At 45.4% G+C, this 22,076-nt stretch overlaps 1 protein-coding gene and 1 long non-coding RNA gene across 3 annotated transcripts in view; one reads left to right on the forward strand and one right to left on the reverse strand.

Moving 5' to 3' along the window:
- Positions 1-7,020: 7,020 nt before the first annotated feature.
- Positions 7,021-14,174, reverse strand: LOC121069565. Of its 2 annotated transcripts, none has more exons than XR_005819507.1 (3): positions 14,100-14,174; positions 8,996-9,100; positions 7,021-7,181 (listed from the first exon to the last, which is right to left on the reverse strand). It is a non-coding gene; the product is annotated as an uncharacterized LOC121069565 (long non-coding RNA). The 2 variants fall into 2 exon arrangements; XR_005819528.1 differs by lacking the exon at positions 14,100-14,174 and adding an exon at positions 12,878-12,910.
- GAS6 (growth arrest specific 6) overlaps positions 13,756-22,076 on the forward strand; it is a 40,627-nt gene continuing 32,306 nt past the window's right edge. The window contains exons 1-2 of the mRNA XM_040555395.1: positions 13,756-14,022; positions 14,147-14,313. Coding sequence (XP_040411329.1) covers positions 13,953-14,022; positions 14,147-14,313 — 237 coding nt within the window. The 5' untranslated portion in view covers positions 13,756-13,952. The remainder of the gene's footprint in view (positions 14,023-14,146; positions 14,314-22,076) is intronic.

Below are 22,076 nucleotides of genomic sequence, written 5' to 3' on the forward strand. Positions count from 1 at the left end.
AATGAAAAGATAGATCTGAACTTCATGACTACTCAGAGGTCCCTGATCTCTGTCATAGAGGCAACTGAAAAGAGATGCTTGCTATATGCTGTCTGAAAAATAAAATGGCTTCAAAACCTTGCTATTTGACCATGACACTGACACGCAACTTCCATACCAATGTAAAGCCTTGTAGGAAAGGTTTTTGTGTCTGTGATGGAAGGAAGAGTTGGGAAATCAGTCGTTGCATACAGATGTTCAGGAGACTATGAAGACACAAACACATTTTAGCAATGCCCCAAACTCTACTGTTTCCCTCAACAACAACAAAAATTGCCTAAACAGTAGAGAGTTTCCTGGAGGACTTGAGGATTTCCCCTCCATAAAAAACAGATATAAATTTATCATTCTTTGTTTGTAGGAAAGAGAGTGCTTAGAGTAATCCTAGGCGGTCACTGTTGTCTTCTGTAGATATAACTGACATTTCAGGTTATTTTGTTTTGTTTTTCAAATACTCTGCAGTCACAAAGACAAAACAAAAAGGACCCACAAAAACAAAAGAAGCAATTTTCAACCAGACAGGAATGTGTAAATATAAACAGGGTTTGCTGAAAACTTCAGTCGGTCCCATCTGCAGTTGCAGGGAGCCATAAGGTCTTTTGAGTCAAGACACACTGCATAGGTCTTGAGCCTACAAATAACAACAACCCCGAGCACACTATTATTGCTGTTTGTAAGAATATCTTGATTTGATACTGGAATCTGATTCAGCATGTATGTTTCTATGCGCGTCCCAGCCTTTCCGCTTTAAGATGTGTCTGTGCCACACTATTCTCAAAGTCCCAGATAATGAGGAAAAAGGAAAAAGGAGTGGATGTAAACACAGCTGAAGTCTTTCAAACTGGTCAGCTTCCCCTGGGCTTTTTTTTAATTATTATTTTTAATTATTTTCCTCACTGCAAACCCTTTGATTCCAGTTGTAGATTTCCCACAGATGAAGAAACAAAAGCATTTAGGTTTCCTACTGCTCTCACCCCTGTCACCATTATGCCAATGGGTGAGAGCAGATGTGATGCTGGGCACAGCAGCGCTGGCCTGCTGGTGTTATAACTGCATCCATGAAACACTTTACTAAGGTTGACTGTGTCAAAATCAAAAGATGTCTGAAGAGGTGTATTCTCCATGCCCACCTCCTACCTCCGTGTCAGCTCTGAACTGCAGGAGTCAGCAGACTTGCTTGTGCTCGATGCTCCACTGCAGATGCCGCTGCCGCTGCTGCCTGACACACGCCTCCATTCCTGCTCTTTCCACAGCGTCTTTCTGGATGCTATATCTAGCAGGTGGAGCCTGGCAAGCTGGGATGAGCTGTTTCAGTGTGGGTTCAATTGCCATGTCCCCACTGAAACAGCGAGCAACTTCTGTGCAATGCAATCTGCCTGTTGGTTTGTTTGGTTTAATTTTATTTCGGTTCTGCTCACAGAACTGCTGGTGTTCACAAGACTCCGTTTTAGATGTGACATGGACATGCCAACAAGCACACTAGGAAAATGATTGTGCAGCTGGATATCCACATACTGTTTATCCTACCTTGTCCTACTGAGATGAGTCCCATCACAGCCTACTGCACACTAACAAATTTCTGAGACTTGGAGCCTTTTACCAGAGGTAAAGAGCTTTTTCCAACCAAAATTCTGTATGTTAACTAAAGAAATCCCCTGAAAGAGAAGTAGAGATTGCTTAGACTAAGCTTTTATATTCAGAGTCATAGATTCACAGAATAGTTTGGTTTGGAAGGGACTTTAAAGATTGGCTAGTTCCACCCCCCTGCCATGGGCAGGGACACCTCCCACCAGACCAAAGCCCCATCCAGCCTGGCCTTATATTGCTGAGTTCGTTTCTGAATGAATTTTAAGATTCTTAGTAACATAGGCACTTTCTGCAGATTTCACCATACTTTCCATTCTTGATAAAAGAAGAGTGTTTGGTTTAGACTGTAAGCTCATTAGACAGCATTTAGATTCACAGGGTTTTTTTTTGGTTACTTTCTTTTTTAATTTTAGGTTTTGAGGGTTGTTTACAAGAAAATATCCAGGAGTCAACCAAGAGCTTTAATGCCAGAAAGGCATTGAAATTCCATGTTCTTATTTAGGATCTGGATCCGGGAATCTAGACTTACGGCTCCACGCCATGAAAGACCATAAGCAGCTTGGCTAAATTCATAAAGGACTTTTGGCATGCCTAAAGTAATACACACTTGTGTGTGCTTTTCTGGACTGGGCCTAGTTCAGAAAGCCCAATAAAATATAACTTCATACCACTGTGGGACAACGTAATGAAATGCAAAGCACTGCTTCCTACCAGAGACTCATCGGTGATTGATCTCATTCAGAATCAACGCCTCTTGACTTTCAAGATCATGAATTTAAACTGTGACTCTTATATGTATGCTGGTAAACATATAAATGCTTATATATATATATAGTTATATAAAGTATAGTATATAGGTATATAGTTATATATAGTATAATGTTCCTTTAGACTTATATGTAGGCTACCAAGATATAGTCTTCTGTACGTTGCTTTTCAGGTTCCACACACATGGATATCTGCAAGTGCTTCTTCTGCTAATTCTCATTTCCAACTGAACTGGACTTGAGGATCCACAGGTGATTTTGGGTGATGTCCAGGGACTGCTGGCAGTGAATGAGATGACTCTACCACCCTCTGTTCAGCCTTGAGGTCCCTTGGAACCTTCTGCAGAACACTGTATCGCCATCAGCACATTTGATGTGCGTAAGGGTTAGCAAACACATCTTTTTCCTGCCATGCCAATGAACGTGATAGCTTGTGAATCAGTATATGCTATTGGAAGGGGCTGTGTCTCACCTTACCCACCATCACTGAAATGGGTAGGCAGGAGCTGGGACTTCACATGCCAAAGCACATTTTTATGTGCAAACAAGGCCCCTTAGGGATAATCTGTGATGAAGTGACACCTCGGGTCACAGCTCAGTCTCTGGGCAGGAAGATGGGCGGCAGGGTTCTGCCACAGCCTTACCAGAGACAGCCCTGAAGGCAGCTGAGCCTTCATTACTCTTTCACATTTCACAACCCATGCCCTGTTCTGGATATTCAGCCAAAGCTTTTCTTTCATAATCCAACATAATGCACCATCCTCACCTGTTAAGGGCGCTTGGATCTCCTCCTCACGGAGATAATGGGGCGTTACAGCACAAAAACTGTCTCGGCCACCCAGAGCTATTTCACCTCTTCGTCTTGGCAAACCCCTTTGGCTCTTTGAATACTATCTTTGCAGCAATAAAATTTTATGCTCCTAACAAACCGAGCCAAAGCAAAGCTGTTATGCTGAAGACTGGATTATGGTGGTACTTCTGCTTTAAAGGTTATATATAATGGTCACTGCACTACTCGTACGTTTGGTTACTGCACCGTATCCCTTCTCTTCTAAGTATTTCTGTAGGTGCTGTTTTGCTCCTGGCCTGGTGTGCACCAGAATTATCTAGATACCTCAACTATCCATTTTTAGGATTCAAGGATGGAAGGATAACTGTGAAACTGCAGCAGGTATCTGGGGAGATAATCCTTGCCACTCCTCATGGCACAGTACAGCTTTACGCTTTTGCTTTGAGGACTTTATTTGTAGGAAGGAAGTCTTCTGGTTTCCACCCCTCCCTTTGCCACTCTGGTGGACAAAGCCTTACAGCTCCCAGTGGCCAAAGATGACGGCTGATGGGAACTGCCACGAGGAGTCCTTGTGCCGACCTGAGGGCTCCTCTGATGAAATACTGATGTGTGCAACACAGACATCCACCTTGGAGTAATCTCTTCGTAGCTGATGATTGTGTATTCAGGGCATGAATCATTTCATCCCACAGCAGACATCTGAAACACCTCAGGCACACTGCACCCCTGAAGGTGTCTACATCCCTCTGCTTGCCATAAAGCCAGGGGTGAGTGGATCAGACGTAAACGTCTGCTCCAGACATGTCTGAAGACAGGTGAGATGATTGCTTCCTCGCACATGCATTTCCCAGGCCAGGAGCTGGAGACGTGTCTCCCTGAGCCACCAGCCCAGCCCCGTGCCCATGTTTTGCAACAAACCTGGCTTCCACGAGAGCCTTTGGCTGCCAGGCAGCCACTCGCTCTGCGCCTTGTGCCTTCTTCTCTGCTTTAGGAAATTCCAGCACAGAAAGCATTAGTTGGGCTTTCTGAGGAAGGCTTAATTTTATCTCCTCCTCCCGCCCCCGCTCCCCACCACGGTAAGCAAAAATAGTTAAATGTTTGGGGTTTGGTTGCATGCATTGTTTATCCATACTTGCTCCTGCTTCTATGTTTAACAGAGGAAATAACTCGCTACGATAAAGTATCACTACACGCTGGTAACATCAGATAAGCAAAGCTGGACAAAAATGTTTGCTTTGGCACTTCTCCATTTTCTTTAATTTGGCCGGAGAACCCACTTTACTTCTGGAAATGTGAAGGCCCTGGTTACGTTTCACAGTAACACAAAGAGTTTCACAGTTTTTCTGGTTAAAGTCTATCTAAGACAAGGAGAAAAATCCCATCATTTCTTCCCCTCATGCACAATTGGCCTGGTAAGCATCAAGCTGCACATATCAAAAAATCACAGTGAATGGCATTCACGTTACTTTTTTACCTTTCCAGAAAAAAAGAGCCTTTGCAATCTGCTTATCTGTCACAATCAGAAGGTGCACAACACCGATGCGATAAACACTTCAGGTTCAACACAGCGGAGAAAGAAGGGAGCACACCTAGAGGGAGGACATCTGCTCACCACGCTGCAAAGATCATCCTTACATCTTATGTACAAACTGGAAGTCTTAAATAGGCTGGATTTATTTCTTGGTTTCTTTTCCCACCCATCTCTCCATTCTCTTCCTCCCTATATAAAAACATTTATGCAATAAAAATATTTCTAGGGCACAATGTTAAAAAATACACACCTAATGATAATAAAAACTTTTAACTGGAAAACTTTAGTAAGAAAAGGTAAAGCTAATTTTCTAACCAGATAATGATGGAAGGATTTTTTTTTTTCAGATATTGGGGTGTTTTCACTTGTAACAGACTGACATAGTCAGCAGATTTCTGTTTAACACTGGCTCCTTAATGGGATACTTGAAAATTTTTTTCTTAGCTATAACCAGTGTGTAATTTCTGGGACTTAGAATTTGAATTTCTGGTTAAACAATGTAGAAGCCAGCTACAATTTCATGCAAGTCATGCCTTTTTGCGGTGCAGCGGGTGCCAAACCACGGCTGAAAGCAAAGCGATGACAGACAAAGGGAACCCACTGGCTAACTGGGTGGCTGCGTTTCGCTTGGGGAGAGTCCATACAAGCCATTTATCAGGAAATCGAGGGCAGAATCTGCAGCAAAGTCCAGTACCCGGTCCTATACACGATGTACAGGGAACGTGTTCATATTGCACAGTGAGCGGATAAAATGCTGAACAAAATCTAACACACCAGGTTCCCTGTTCCCTGCTGGGTGCCCTGCCCACGCGCTGCAGCCTCAGTCCCTTTCCCTTGCAGACCCAGCTGGAGTCGGTGGTATCAAAACCACATCGCTTTCTGAACAATCACACCTCCACTTTTAACTTAAATTGGGTTGATACAGTCTAACATAAGGAAAATCTCTCGAAAGAAAAGAATAATTCTCTCTTTTTGTTTGTATGCTATCCTACCTATTCTTCTTCTCTCTTTGCCACAGAAATTTGGAGATGAAGTCCAACACTGGAAAGAAAAGATGGTATTGTAAACCTTGCTCTTAAGAAAATAAAGCCAAATCCAGCTCTTCCGGGGTTTTACGTCTGAACTTCCTCACCTCCAGGCTTCAGCTTTCTGGTGTGTAAACAGGAATAATGCTTTCCTGTCTCAGAGCAGTATTGTAAGAAGCTTAAGTGATTCATGTTTGTTGGATGCTGGGACATGGCAATGTGTTTGAGGATATGGACATACGTACACATGCATGTTCCTGCATAGTTATGGATGGAGACGTGGACTTTTTTCTATTATTTTTGTGTATGCCTGCTGTTTTCTCTCTTTACCATATCACTATCTTCCTAGAACACAAAGCTTTGTTATAGGCAAGACTGGCGCAATATGTTTAAGTGAAGACCAGCTTGCACAGTGATGAAATGCTGCACTTTCTTGATGTATATTTCAGGCTTATTTCAAGTGCCAATGCTAGAAAGTTTTGGTATGTGACAACAGTAGCAGAACACAGGCTCAAAACAAGCTTTCCTTTGCAGTGTACTCTCACATTACCATATCTTCTGGAGCAATCTATAACTGAGAAGCGAAGCAACACTTCACCTACGTCTCTTCCTCTGTAATTTTCTGCTTTAAATAACATGTTACTGAACAATGACATTTTGAACTTAAGCAAAAAAAGATCATCTTTCCTTTCTGTTGCCAGCACCCTCAGACACAGTTCACACAAGCTCCATGAGAAGCTCTTTGTCAGCCTGACTCCCACACCACAGCCCACATCAATACCACCTTTTGTTCCAGGGCCGTGTAAGCCCTTCTGTATACCTCAGACCTTCTTTTTAGTGTTGTTTTTTTTTTTTAATTTTTTTTTTAAAGTGTTCCCCTTTCATCCAGTTTTGGGAGATGGGAACTTCACGGCAGTCAGGCTGACCAACAACATGACATCTGGAAAACACTTTCCCCATTGATGGCAGGCTTGCAGCATGATAACTCTGGCCCAACTTCCACTTCCATGTTGCTGTTAGAAGGCCTGATTCACTTCTTACTTCCTCCCAACCTGGACAGCTAGAATTTCCCTTCCAGAAACAAAACAAAACAAAACAGAACAGAACAAAACAAAACGCCACCTATTTCAGAATTAAGCTCAGAACTCTAGCTTTACTTACCCTGTAGAAATCCTCATTTTGTTGTTATTAAAAAAACAGAAGTCAGCACATTGGATACTCTATCCTCCATTCAAATTTAATTTTTTAAATTATTTTCAAGTATTTATTTCTCTATTTATAAATGTATTTTTATACATATCTTTGCATGTACTTTCAGAAAACGACTTCTCAGTTTCTCAGACACATCTATGGCTTGTCCTGCTCTGGTCCCCTCCCCTCCACCGCTACCTTTTCCCCATCCTTCACACTTGCCAAAGGTTGCAGCATCACACCGACAAACCCTGTTGGAACAAGCAGCTAATCGATAAAAGGTTACAGAAAGCCCTGTTGTATTTTGCAATGTGAACCTGCTGCAACTCTGCTGCAAATACCTGTGTCTTTTGAACACAAAATAATAAAGATTTAGTCCAGAGGGCAAAATGCCTTCTTCATCATATTTAGTAAATATATTTTTAGCCACTGAATCCATACAAACAGGATGGCAGGGGTGTGTGGGTACGTAATATGGCAACTAGCAACTTACTTCTGTTGAAGACTCTACATTTATGGAATTTCATTTATGTTACCCCTTTTGTTTGCCTTTTCATTAGGGACAAATCAAGAATGGACACACTTGGCTTCAACAAGGGGATAGGTATTTCCTGCTGCTAATAGGAAAAAGGTGAGTGACAAAAACAAAGCACTACAGCACGGATCAGCACTGGAGTGCACCAATGACTTACCAGCTTTTTAACCTGCTTAAAATAAAACCCATCCGCAGGAGAAATGTTGATTGTGGCAAAAGGTGGAACCGTTTCTCCTCACTTTGCCAGTGATGAACTGTTACCCTGGTAAACAATGTGAGAGGGCTCCGAGCATTTGCCAGAGCCACATCTCGCGAAAACCAACCACGGCTTCCTCGCTCACCATCCCTTTGCATCGTGTTACAGCTGGGAGTTTAGCCAGTGACTTCCAATAAGCCAACTTTTTTCCATCAACAAGCAGTTTCTAAGTTGCATCCTCATTGCTCCGCGTTAACGAGCACGATAAAGAATACATCGTGCTCTTCTGATAAGAAGCCCATTTCGAAGGCAGTAATGGAAATATCAGTACACTCCCTGCTGCTTCAGGGACAGCTCACGCTCACATTATCTCTCCACACATCCATTCACCAGCTAGTGCTCCTCTTATCCCTGCTGGTATTTTGTAGGGCATAACACGTTGTACGGGCTTATATTTGTTCTTACTATTTGGCCACAATATTCTTTGACTCCTTATGTCACCACTGTATTTATATTTATTTCAGGCTTTATTCAATCAATTAAAATTCCCTAGAAAACAAGCTCAAGTGGAATGCATAAGAATAGAAACCATGAAGAAAACCCCCTAAGGGCCATAATACCTTAATATACAGCTGGCCTAACGAAAGACAAAAAGAAGAAAAGACTCACACTGTTGATGAAATACCTTGTGCCACTCAAAAGTTCCTTCATGTTCAGAGAGTGCGCTTTGGGATTCTGGCTTGTTGGACTCTTGTCTTCACCGTTAAGTCAGAAATGAGCTCCATATGTCTACACTGGGATGCCCCAAGCTGTTAACCCAGCACACGGTTATCCTATCCACAGGGATGAGAATCAGAATAATTAAGGTTGGAAACGAGCTCCAAGATCACCTGGTCCAACCATCCCCCTACCACCAATGTCACCCACTAAACCATGTCCCTAAGCATCACCTCCAACCTTTCCTTGCACACCCGCAGGGACGGTGATGCCAGGGAAGAGAGAAAACATCTCCTTTTGCCTTGGTGCAATGCTTCAATCCGAGATTCAGTTATCTCAGCTGCAGAGGAGCACTCAGCAGGCAAAGCGGTGGCCCTGAGGAGAAGCTGATCCCTTGCAAGACTTACTCTTGTGGTCATTCAGTCCAACATATATGTGGATGTCTGGGCATGACAAGGGCCGGCAGGAGGAGCCTTTCTCTTCTCCTCCCCAGACCCTCCAGCACAATGCCCCACTCTCAGAAAACGTGTCTTGGACCCCTTTTTGAAGAGAGATGCCAGCTACGGGGTCTGTTACGAAGTTCAGTTTGAGTAAATTACGTGTGAAAGATAACTAACCTTTCTCCCATATCTTCCTCTGTGCACCCAGCTCCATTTCTTTATCCAAGTGCTTTTCGTTCTCTTTAGCCTATATTTGCTTAGTCTTTTCATCCATTCCTTCCTCTAGCAAAATTAAGTATATTTTGAAAATTAACACACACTATTTGCTCAGAAGAGTTAAATGGTATAAAGGGACTTTTCCTGCGTTTGTTTTTTATTAGGAAATGTTTAATTCGAACACGCTGGATAAGAGGTATTTATGCCATTAGCATTATTAGAGATCTCTTCGTGAAATTTCACATCCTGCCTCAAAAACATTGGCCTAATCTAAACAAACGTACATGGCTGTGTGGTTCCAGCAAGGATTTATATTTGGAAGAGGGGAGAAGGGAGCAATTTTTCATATTTATCCAGGGATCTGAGAAAAGCCTGAATGAAACCATGGGTTCTTCTAATAGCTTTCAGTTCAAGTTTCTCAGCTTTCTGACAGATCTTTTTTCATCCCTGTCCTCATTCTACACCAAACTGTATCTGTGAATAAGGTTTCACACACGCATTAGTACAACCTTTCAGTGGAGCTGCACGACCACCCGTTGTTATGCTGAGAGCCTTGAAATCTTCTTAGAAGGCTCGCATCCTATTTTTTTTTAACTCTTTCAGCCTGCTCTTCTTGACAGTACAAACACTTCACACTTTTGGTTTGCTTTGATTCATTTCCCACCCAGACATTAAGTGCAGCTGACACGTTTCAAGCTCTATTTTTAAAAAGGAAATCAAGGGCTGTGCTAAAAGCCCAGCTCTTCTGCATCAGTAGTTGTCTCAGGATCCTCTGGGGCTGTCCTTAACTGGGTAATGCATGTGCAAAGGCAGGTGTGTGGTAAAGGAACTGGGCTTCCTCGTCAAAGCAGCTAACTCCCCAGTCCAATGGCTGGATCCCGGGGGTCCAAGAGAGATTTTCCCGAAACGGAGGAAAGCAAAGCCATTCTTTTTAGAGAAGTGAAAAGCAGACTGAGTTACGCAAGGACCTCCTGCCGTTCCTCCTCCTTATCTGCAACCTCTTCTTCAGCTTGGGGCAGGAGATTCGCTGCTTTTGCTTGGTGCCATTTAGTCCGAGGGATGGCCAGTGCACGACGGTGGTGCATCGTGCCTGGGAGTTTGCACAGCTCCTCGCTTGCAGTAGAGGGAGTGCCACTGCCTAGGTTAGCACGTGCGTTTGCTGGTGCCTTAAGCCATTTTCGGTCACAATTCTGACCTCTAATGAAAGAAAATCCCACTGAGCTGGAACCAAGGCAGACACGGAGGAGATGGCAGTTCAGAGCTTCCCATCCTTGAAAACTCCATTAAATTTCCTGGCGTCAGGCTTGCTAGGCAGCAGCTCCCCAGATCTTCATGTGCTGAGCGCACTGGCATGTGCCCAGCCTGCAGGGCAGTCGGGGGAAGGATCCTGGAAACAGCTTTCCTACCCTCACAGGGGTTAAGCATGTTGTCTTCCACAGCCATCTATGCTATAAAATATTCTGATGTAATCAGGATCAATCAAAATATTCTCATGTAATCTCACATCCTTTTACTCCTCCTACTTGCAGAAGGAGGGAAGGAGGGAAGGAAGGAGGGAAGGAACAAGGAAGGAAGGAAGGAAGCTGCAGGAACTTTTCTTGTTTATAACTAATTTTGCTGCACTCCATAGCAATGACTTCTCTCTAACCTCTTCTCTCTAACACCTTCTTGCGGTATTTTTATCACTTTTCTCAAGTGATATATTAAGTCTGTGATATTTGGAGCATATTTCTTATTAGTAGTGCCAGTAATCAATAGAATCTAACCCTACAAGTTCAGATTTACATCTGGAAATCTCTGTGCCAAGATAACACTACTTGAAAGTTAAGAGGGGGTCGAAAATGATCATGTGCTGAGAGTACAAGCAGTTCCTGTAATGTTCTTTAAGTATTTTCTGCAGTATTTTTCTATCCTGACTTACATTCCCTGAGACCTTGCGGCAGTAGCTGAGATCAGATGGCATTAACCTGTGAATCCTGAAGAAAACGAAGCTTTGCTTTGTGTAACTCACTGCTTAAATCTGCCTTAAATCCCACGGCGCCAGAAGAATGGAAGGTGGAAAATGTGACTGTTAGAAGGACCTCAGGGCACGTCCAAGTCAGTTTTTGAGGTCTGTGCCAAGCAACTTACTGGAAACTATAATAAAGAGTAGGATTGATAGCCTCAATGACATGTTGGAGAAGAATCAGCATTACACGTCAAGGAGGAAATCATGTTTTTCAAATCCATTAGAGGTTCAAGGATTGACTTCTTTATGTGGAGAAGGATGATTCTGATAATATTATATACCTGAATTTTCAAAAAGCTTTTGACCTGGTCTTTCGCCATAGTGTCCTTATGAATAAAAGGATAAAAAACTGACTAAAAGAAAGGAAAGTCACCATTAGATTACACAATATAAAGCAGTTTCCAGAACCCACAAAAATCTCTGCTGCTTAACATATTCAGAAACTTTAGGGAGAAGTTCAACGCCATGATGACAGTTTGCAGATCACACAAAATTCCTCTGAACAGTTGAGCTTAAGCTGGCAATCAAGAATTGTGAAAGACTCTTAGAAAAAGGAAGACTTTTCTGCTGGCTTAGTGAGCTGAATTGGTTTGCTGAGAGGAGGTCAGATCGGTGACAAAACCTTACAAAGGGTGGGCAGAAAATTGTGCATCCAGGGATGGGGGAGAAGTGTAGAGGGAAGGAAGAGTGGGATGACCTGTTTTGGTAGCAAGTAGCTGTTAGATTAGCTTGGCACTATCGCTTGATAGCACTTTTAAAGTGGCAGGGTGATAAAAGACAAATGAAAAGTAATATATGTACATGCAAAGTGATGCTCCCACAGAAGGCAACCCTCACCGTATGTATCCATGGCAAAACAGCATCTCCACTCAGGAAAGAGGTCTCAGACCTTTTGTTCATAGCTCTTTGAAAATAACAGGTCTGGAGGTAAAAAGGAACCCACTGAAATAGTAAGGAAAAAAACCAAAGAGACAAAAGCAGCACAGTGACATTGCTTAAATACAGTAAATCTTGAATGTAGTTTTGCATCTTGCATGTAGTTTTGTCCACTTCAACTGAAGAGAAATATAAGTGGAAAAGAGAAGAAGAAAGATGAAAACAAAGATGGGGAATGCTGACTCAGTATGAGAAGTACAGGCTGCAGTCCTACAGCAACCTATGTACTTACTGCTGCAGTGGCACTCTTCATCATTCATTTCTTTGCCCTTTCCCTGAGATGATTCAGCACAGTAACCTGGCAGAAAATATACACATACTAAAAAGGGTGGAGAGCTCCTGCCATGTGAGTGAAATGAAGAGGCACAGCCCCATGGCTGGACATGGACAGGGGGACACACAATCGAGGGAGGTGGAGGGCAGGACTGTGGCAGCTGATCAGAATTAGAATTAAATATTGTTGCTGGGTTGCTCTGATCAGGTTTGCTGCATGCCAGCACAAGAAGCAGATGTGGCAAGAGGACAGGAACACGCAGCTGGTGGGACTGCTGCTTTCAGCAATGCCATTGTTTTGGGAACTATGTCCCAAACAGACCAAAGCTCTACTGCTTAGGAAAGGAGATGGTTCAGAGAGCATACGACAGAAGTCTATCAGGTGACACAGTGAAGACAAAAAGGACATGATAATTCACTCTTAGAAGACAGAACTTCAAGGTACCTTATGGAATTATTAGGCACTGGATTTAAAATTGTTGGGAAAAAGCTCCTGTCTAGACTTTGCGTACATCTGGGACCTTGCTGCCACTCCTAGAGGCCAGAAGTACAAATGGATCCAAAAGCTATTTGACAAATTGATGGAGAAGTACATTTGTCAGCATGACAGTGACCACAAGTTTTACCCAAGGGAGCTCCTCCTCTGCCCTTCAGATGCTGAAAACAGAAAGAAAAGAGCACTCAGTGCTGGTTTATATTTTGTATCTCTCATGTGTCAGCACTTGGCCATTGCCAGGCAGAGGACACCAGCCTAGGGGTGCTTCCTTTGAGCTAGTAGGCTGTCGCTTGTGTTTCTATTTAATTTACTTCAACTATATGTAATGTAAATATATTGTTTATGTTAGTTATATTCTATATGCCACAAATTGTTGTGGAGACACAAAGTGTCTATTAGATATATCAAAATACTAAAATTACGTTGGAAAAATCCATGGAATCATAGAATCATAAAATCATAGAATGGCTTGGGTTGGAAAGGACCCTAAAGCCCATCCAGTTCCACCCCCCTGCCATGGGCAGGGACACCTCCCACCAGACCAGGTTGCCCAAAGCCCCATCCAGCCTGGCCTTGGGCACCTCCAGGGATGGGGCATCCACAGCTTCTCTGGGCAGCCTGTGCCAGCGCCTCACCACCCTCTAGAATTTCTTCCTTATATCTAATCTAAACCGAATATTTTAGACTAAAACCATTACCACTGCAGCTCTGGGGGTCTCCAGGTGCAGCCCCGAGCTCTGACCCTACAAGCCCCCGTCACAGGGAGTGCGGGGTGTGGAGAAGGGCTGGCAGAGCGGCATGTGGCGCGGTCGTGCAGCGCCTCCCCACCCCTCACCTCACGCGCCTATCCTAAAACCCTACTGTAAACCCCATATTTAACCGTGAAGAAAATACACCGGGAAGGCTGGGGGGGGACACGTTTCTCATCTCAGGCAGAGCCGATCCGACCCTGGCGCTGCCTTCCACCTTTGTGGAGGGGAGGAGAGAGGAGGGGAGGAGGGAGGGAGGGAGGGTTGGAGGGAGGGGACGGGGGTGTCCCGCGGCTCGGCGGCTCGGGGAGCGATTGGGTAGGATGGGCGAGCGGCTCCCTGCTGGGCTCGGCAGGCTCCGCGATCCCACAGCAGCGCCCGCCCCGAGCCGCTCCGAGCCGCTCCGCTCCGCCACCGGCCCCGGCCCCGGCCCCGGCCCCGGCCCCGGCCGCCGCCATGGCGCAGCCCGCGGCGCCCTTGGGTGCCGCCCTGCTGCTCGTCCTGCTGGCGGCGGACTCCTCGCAGAGTGAGTACCCCCCCAGGGGGGTTGGGGACGCGGGGACACGGGGGACAACCCCCTCCCGGTGCCGCAAGGCTGCTCACCGCTGCCTCCCTTCTTCCTCCTCCTCGTCCTCCTGCCGCCGGCTCAGCCGTGCTGCTGCGCGCCCCCGAGGCTGCCCAGTTCCTGCGGCAGAGGCAGCGGCGAGCCTACCAGATCTTCGAGGAGACCAAGCAAGGGCACCTGGAGAGGGAGTGCGTGGAGGAGCACTGCAGCAAGGAGGAGGCCCGGGAGGTCTTCGAGAACGACCCCGAGACGGTAAGGTGGGGACACGCGGGGCATTAGACCCCGCAAGAGACCCCTGGTAGAAAGCAGCCAGGTGAGACCGCTGCAGCCCCCAGGCCTGGGCGCCTCGCCACCCTGCTTTCCTCCCCCTGCCATCCCAGGCGGGTCGGAAGCCCAGCTGATGCCTTCACGAGGCAGTATGCCTGAGCAGAGGTGTCTCGGAGGAGGTATGGCAGCCCCTCGGGTCACGTTCAGCTTGGTTAGCGGGTTTTCAGAGCGGTGGGTTCAGGAGCTGTCACCACGAAAGCAGGGGAGCACGTGTACGGGGATGCGGTGCTGCTGTGCACCCCAGGCTGGGGATGCTGGCTGTAGACCCGCAGTTACACCTGCACCAAGAGCCAGCTTCTTTGCTCTTCCTGCAGCTGACCGCCACTTTGGATGGTGCATGGATGCCGCCGAGTTGCTTTACGAAGCTCAGCTCGCTCACCCAGTTACCCTTCACCCCCTCTCAGCCCTGCCTCGAGTCTCATATTCTCCTTGCAGAGGTGACCCAGCACGGATTTAGCAGGGACAAGTGGTTTTCCATGGGGCTCAGATGGAAGCCCGATGCTGTGCAGAGCTTTCCTGCTAATGGTGCGGAGCCTCCGGGAGATGACAGGACGGAGGGAGCGCGTGTGCGCGTGTTTGTACACAGGGCACACGCACCGGAGGCGAGGGAGGGACTGTGGAGCAGATGTGTTATGTTTCGGTCGGACAAGTCTTGACATGTGTGCTTCGTTAGGCAGCTCCGTGCCGGGTACGCGGTGCAGCAGGTCCGTGTTACAAGGCGGTAAGGACGGCAAAGAGCTTTTCCTCCTGACAGTCCTTATGTCACGGAGCTGACAGTGTAAATATCCACTACACAGGACAAGTGTGGGAAAAGCCTCCCAAATGGGATTTTGTGGCGTTCAGGAAAAAAGGTGATGTGAGGTCACCAGCTTTGCAAACTGGCTTCTGACCAAGGAAGCTGCCAGAGGTGGGTGACGTGGGGTGCACTGATAGATCAGTTTAGAGGATGGCGGACTGTAAATGTGTCAGGAGTTTTTAGCTATACTTGGTACTTATTTTGTATATTAGAAAAAAAGCATACAGTTCTCCTACTGTAATGAAAAGAATTAAGTCATTTGGGTTTGATGTCTAACAGAAATTCTCTAAGATCCAGACATGCCATCTGAGCATGTTCTGCTGGACGAATAAAACTTCCTGTCATTGCAAAGGATTTTAATTTTTGTGCATTCCCTTCATTACTGTTGCTAAGTGTCTAGTTCTGGAAACCTCTGAAGAAATACCACTGAAGCTGGATGAGCTTCTAGCGTCTGTGCCCTCTTGCTTATTTTACATGCACTGTTACACCAAAATACTGTATTTTGTAGTGGTACAACTCCCACCTTCTCTTCTGAGACACAGAGCTCCCAAGAGCTTGCTACAGGCAGTACATCTGCAGAGCTTGCTACAGGCAGCTCCTTGGTGTCACACTGCTTGAATTTCCCTGGGAAGCAGCTGTGGCACCTCCTGCCAGGGGGGCTGACGGCCCTTCCTATCTGTTCTCATGGCTGTTCATTAGCAGTTTTCTAATAAGTAGTGGCAGAGGCCATGTGCACGAGATATTGTTATTGTTATAAACACTGGAAGCCTTCAGGGCTTTGTAAGGCATAGATGACTGCTCTTCTGGCACTATCTGTGGCGTTGATGGACAGAGTATTTTCCTCACTGACTTCATCTTTTCACATCTCCTTGCCATGCATCTGAGGTAACGGAGGTCTCCCTTAAATGCTGGGGAGTTAACACGTTGCCATCTCCCTGATGCTGCATTTACACCCAGTCCTGTCGACTGATAGAAGAAGGAAGCGAGCTGAGAGAGAGCTGACTGAGGAATGATGAAAACCGTTGAAAAACCAAGGCCTAGCAGTTTGAGGAGTTACGGTATCTGCCTTCACGCTTCAGCGTATCGTCGGGTTGCAGCTGGACCATGTTGGTTAAGCGAGGACTTTTTATTGACTGGGGAAATGCACAGATTACTGTTGACAGCTGTTGATTTCTTGTGTGTAGGAGGGCTGAAATTTTCGTCTCTGCTGGCTTAATGTGGTCGCAGAGGTTGACTGCTGAGGTCATATCAGAAAGAAAGAGCTGCAACACTTCTTGTCTTGCATTGAGCCCTGTGGATAACCTCGTGGTGGGCCAGCCATGGGGAAAACATCTGCATGTTGCTCATCTTATTGTCAGGTCTGCTCACATCTCCTGATTTTTAGGCTGTAAAGCTCCAGATGAGCATGAATGTAGCCACTTGGGTATTTGCTGTGCTATGGGACTGCTTCTCCATTTGACCTGAAGAAGGGCTCATGGTGCGAGCACAGCAGCTTTGTCTCTCATCCCTGGTTGCCCATCAGATGGTCTAACAAAACGTATGGGTCTTCCTTACAAACCAGGCTGTTCTTACTTCTCCTACAGTTGCGTGAAGGGAATTTTGAGGCCTAATTTCAAGACTGTGCTGGGTCTGGCTGGGATGGAGTTCATTTTCTTCATAGCAGCTCGTATGGTGCCATGTTGTAGATCTGTGACCAGAACAACGCTGGTAGCACCCCGCTGTTTCAGCTGTTGATGAACAGGGCTGGCACAGCGTCAAGGCCTTCTCTTCATGGCTTTCAGCCCCTCTGTGAACAGGCTGGGGGTGTGCAAGAGGCTGGCAGGGGGCACAGCCAGGCAGGTAACCCAGACTGGCCAAAGAGCTATTCCATGCCAAGTAGCATCATGATCAGCACTACGATGGGAGAGGAATTGGGGTCAGGGAGGCTGGCCCTCTTTTGCTTAGCATCTGGCTAGGTGTCAGTCTATCTGGCGGTGGTGGGTCACTTGTTCTATTTTCTTTCTCTCTTCTCCCACTTACTTCTCTTTCACTTACTAAGCAGTTTTTATCTTGACCCCCAAGTTTTCTTGCTTTTGCTCTTCTTTTCCTCTTCCCCTGCCCTGTTGCAGGGAGGGAACTGGGTGAGCAGCCGTGTGGTCCTTGGCTGCCTGCCAGGGTTAACTCACCTCAAAGACCTATGACTTCAGGTTGTGATGTGAAATTACATTAACTGGTTCAGTCAGGCAGCTCCAGAAGTTTAGGTAAGATGAAGCAAAGCTGCAGGACAGCTTGCGTGATGCATCTCAGGTAAAACCAGGGCTTGATCCAGCCAGTGGTAACACCTTGCCAAGAACAGCATGGCAAGGCACGTCCTTACTGGACGGGCCAGCATATAGGAATGAAATGGCACGTGCCTGTACCAGAGCACCCTTCTTCTGTGTCAGGCTTTCACTGATCCAGCGACCAGCTTTTTGAAGGGACATCTGCAGAAGAAGGGCATTTTCTTAAACCTGCCACATGTACAATTACTTGCATCAGCTGCTAATAATAGCGTGTTAGGTGGGGCTAAATGGCCATTCATTTGCAGGCCAACGCAGCTTTTGTCTTTTATGTTACGGAAAATATAAATATCAGCTCACCCAGACTGGAGGAAGGAAGATCAATTGAAACATTTTTAGATTGTGGGTTTTTTTTTTAGGAGGCAGAACAAAACTCAGTCTGTGCTAGTTGTATGACTATACATGGTAAAAACAAGTGTGAGCCTAGGCTAATGAGTCTTGCAGCCTATCTTTTCCATGGAGCTGATTATAACATCCTTAGGTATTACTGCAGGATTCTGGGAAGGTTCCTGTGTTTTAATGTCTTTTAGGCTAGGGGTACCAAGCCAAGGTATCCCTTGTCTTTTAGGGCCAAGCAGGAAAATGAAAAGACACTATGTTGGGAAAAAATAAGGGTGGAAAGCATGTTCATGGGAGGTATGAACCTATTATGTTTCTAAATGCAGCCTATTAAAAAGATATTCTAGGCGTGATGGACGGGTGAAGTTACAAAATATCTTGGATGTGGAGATAAGGATGTTATCTCTTCTCAAATGTTGATGAGGCCTTATAAAAAGCAGTGCTGCAGAAATATTTGACCTTGGTATGCAGTCAAGGTATTACAGCTTGTTAACTGACTGATAAACTGCTCTGGAATTTGGTTGACCTGTTCTAAAAATGCGGCTATCCGAGCATGTAAAACAAAGGGCAGAAGGGAACGTGGCTGCTGGTGTTCTTGGAAAACGCTGGATTTCACTACAGAGTAAATACAGCAAAACAGGGACCTTGTGCAAGGATTTTCTCTGTTTTGAAAGGCTCAGCATAGTGAAGATGTTTGAGTGCAGCCTCATCATTACGGACCACGGTTTATCAGTACAGCATCTGTTTGCCACCGCTTGTCGTGTTTGCTGCTGTTAGTGTTGAAGAGCTGTTGGTCTGTCTGCAGCCTGCCATTGAAATTGCCACGGTGAACGCTTTGAAAGCAGTCAGGCCCACCAAGAAATGCTGATGCAGGACAGCCTGGCCACCTGTGTGTGCTGTTTATGGATTTGCCCCACAACAGGGCATCACGGAAATGTTTTCCAGATGTTTTTCGTATATGTGCAAAATGAACGTCTGATTCAAAGGCATGCATGTGAAAAGTTCTGTTGCTTTCTGAGGGACTTGCATCCAAACTGATGTTAAAATCCGTGTTTTATCAGGTGTAGAAAGCACTGGCATAGAACTGCAGAATAACTTAGGCTGAAAGGGATGCAGGAGGTCTCTTGTCCGGTCCCCCACTCTCAGCAGGGTCAGCAGTGAGACCTGACCAGGCTACTTGGGGCGTTTTGCAGTCATGGCTTGAAAATTGCTGATCCTAACAAAACATCCAGCAATGCCAGCAATCTTTCTTCTGGGCTGGGTTTATCAAGAATCTGAAATGCAGATGAAGCAATGTGTAGAGTATAACAGTCAGTTTGGGTTGGTTTTCACGATGCTACCAGGTCATTGTTTTTATTTCTTGTTCTGTTACATGGCATGGTCATGGTAGCACAGATGGGCTGCATACATTGACTAGAGTAGTCCCGACTTTACTCTGATCTTGTAGGAAGAATGCACGGCAAGCAATATTTAGGTCTTATTTCTCAGAATGCCAAGATAGATGCACATTTGTAAATACTAATAACAAAAGTATGAAGGCATGTAGGAGGAGAGTTAAGTGGGAAAGTTAAGCAGTGTAAAATTTCTTTGAGTAATTTAGTGAATGTTGTGTTGTCTAGACATGAATAACACTGATATCATCTCTAAATAGAGATGTCATCATCCCTGCATAGAATATTTCTTTCTATATCCAGGCAAAAATCTGGGTTTATTTACAGCAAAAATTCTTGCCAATGTATATCGATTTGTTACGGCATTTTGGCAGAGTGTGGAGGAAGAGCTGGATTTCTAACTGGTATAGATTTTTGTATCTCTTCTTCTTCTTGCAGAATTCATCTGAGAGAGGGAAAGAGTTACCAGAGAGCTCTGTGCTTGATGATTTAACCTGCTTGGATTCAGTGTATGGAAGAATGGATTCCTAGGCACAGTGCTACCTCTTTGATAGATTTTGAGAAAGAACACATGAGGACGTTTAGACTTTTGTCCAGGAATGACTTGAAGGAGAGAAGAAGGAAGTAGAAAAGTTTGAGTGTCCAGCTTTATGCCACAGTGGCATAGCAGCTCTCTGCTGGGATGAGATCTGGGGATGCACCAGGTTCTCCCTTCCCTCTCTTCCTTCTCCCTGTAGTTTTTTATACAGGAAACACAGGATAGAAGAGATACCAAGCTTTAGTGGGCCTAACTGATCTGGAAGACAGACTGGGACAGTGGAGCAAGATGCATCTGTGTTTGTGACGGTGTGGCCACAGCGTTTGCTTAAGGTAGTGGAGTTTGGTAGCAGGAGGGTGACAAAAGTACTCTGGCCTGCCTTAGGAGGCAGTCGTTAGCTAAAGGCTGCGTTATCAAAGGTTATTGAGAAGGGCGAGCGAAGTTTGCTGCTGGCGGAAGCAGACAAAGCTCCATCAACTCTGCTGGACTTGTGCCCACTTGATCTTAATCTGTTTCCACTTGTATGAATTGAGCCCAGGAGTTCAGAATAGGACTGGAAATACTGAAACACCCCATCATGGAAGTACTCCACACTACAGTGCCCATGGAGCAGGAGGGGAGGAGCAAGCGAAAACAATAGTGGCTGATACTACACCAAGGGGCTGTTTGAAGCTAGCATGGAAAAAGATGCTAAGAATGGTAAAATGGAGCAGGGAGATTGTACAGGTTTGGGGCAAGGAGCAGGATAATGGAAAAAGCAGATAAGGTTTGGGTAAGTCAGAGTTTTTTAGCAGAATACAATAGGCTTTAATAAACGTGTGAGAGAGGAAGAAAGCCGATTAAATAAATTAAGAGAACAGTCTTGTGGTTATGGGCTTTCTTTGTTTTCTTTTTAAATTAAAAAATGAGGAACAGCCTACCAGGAATTAAGAGACTATGTTAGTACAGCTGCTTGAGAATCAGGTAAGGGAAACATTGAAACTGTACAAACTGGCAGTTGCGGTTCATGTGCGCTCCAAACTCTAAATGAACTTAATGAATTATGAGCAATTACTTTCCAATAGGCATGAAGAACAAGGACGGAGCCAGCATCAGAGGTTCAGAAGAAACTGAGAAGGGACATGGCAAGGGCGGTGCACGCTGCACGACTGCTCTGGAGGCTGCAGGACGAAGAGCATGGGTATGAAGAGGGGAAAGTGTCAGGGCAGGACAGCTAAAAAAGCAGCAGCAGAAACAGTCGTTTTCTCATAGTTCAGTCTACGATGAAGTAATTCAGCAAGCGCTAAGTGACCAAAACCGTGGCAATTTGAAAACAGAACCTGTCGAAAGAGTGGGAAGGGATTCTTCCTGTTCACTTCTCCTCCATTCACACTGCTTTTCAGTAACTTTAGTCTCTCATTTGTTAGCTCAGCTGATCTAGTTGTTTTAAGCAACCCCCTTGCCTCCTTGTTCATCCTCTTTGCACAGCAACTAGTGCAACTGCATGGACTGATCTCCAGAACTGATTTTAGGGAAAGCAGTCTGGAGAGAAAAACGATCATTTTGCAGCTGGATGAGTTCCCCAGCCCAGCTCACTGTGCAGCTTCACAAAGGATTGCACTGACATGGTGGGAGAAGCAAAAAGGGTTGTCACAGCTCATGCTGTTGAAGAAATGAATGAAGAACCAAGCTCTGGAGAATCTGACTGAAGTTTTTCAGCAGGTCTGCCTTCTGTATCTGTACCTCTATCACTGTTTCGTTTTAACTTGCTGTTCTAGAGGCTCTTTACACATGCAGAATGCCTGTTGGGAAGTTCACTTATTTATTGTTTGGGGTTTTCTTCCTGTTCCTTTGAGCAACAGCAGCGGGACCCACAGGAGGAGTGAAGTTGGAAAGTGAGGTGGAAACCCAGGAAGAGGGGCAAGTGTTGGTGTTGTCTTCATTCTGCATCATGTTACACTACCAGTCAGGACATTGGGGTGCACAAATGAAGAGATAAAAGGAGAACGGATCATGGTTGCACTGTACAAAATCACGTGCATCCGGAGAGCTACCACATTTGGCTGACCACTGGAACAACGAGGCCCAGTTCAGTTCCAAGAAAACGTGTGGGACAGGAACAGAAAAGCAAAAGTTATTTAGTTATTAAAATAATGAACGGGGAAGTGTAAGATTGGATTCTGTCACAAGGGCCTAATGTTGTCTCAGATGTCACTTCCCCATTCCTGCTTGCCTATCCACACTAAGGGAAAATCCGGCGGTGCCTTAGAGTGCCTGAATGTTGTTGCTGTGAGTTGCAACAGCTGCATTTATGCAAAATCCTAATA

The sequence above is a fragment of the Cygnus olor genome, chromosome 1, assembly GCF_009769625.2.
Source record: "Cygnus olor isolate bCygOlo1 chromosome 1, bCygOlo1.pri.v2, whole genome shotgun sequence".
In the NCBI taxonomy this organism is placed as follows: Eukaryota; Metazoa; Chordata; class Aves; order Anseriformes; family Anatidae; genus Cygnus; species Cygnus olor.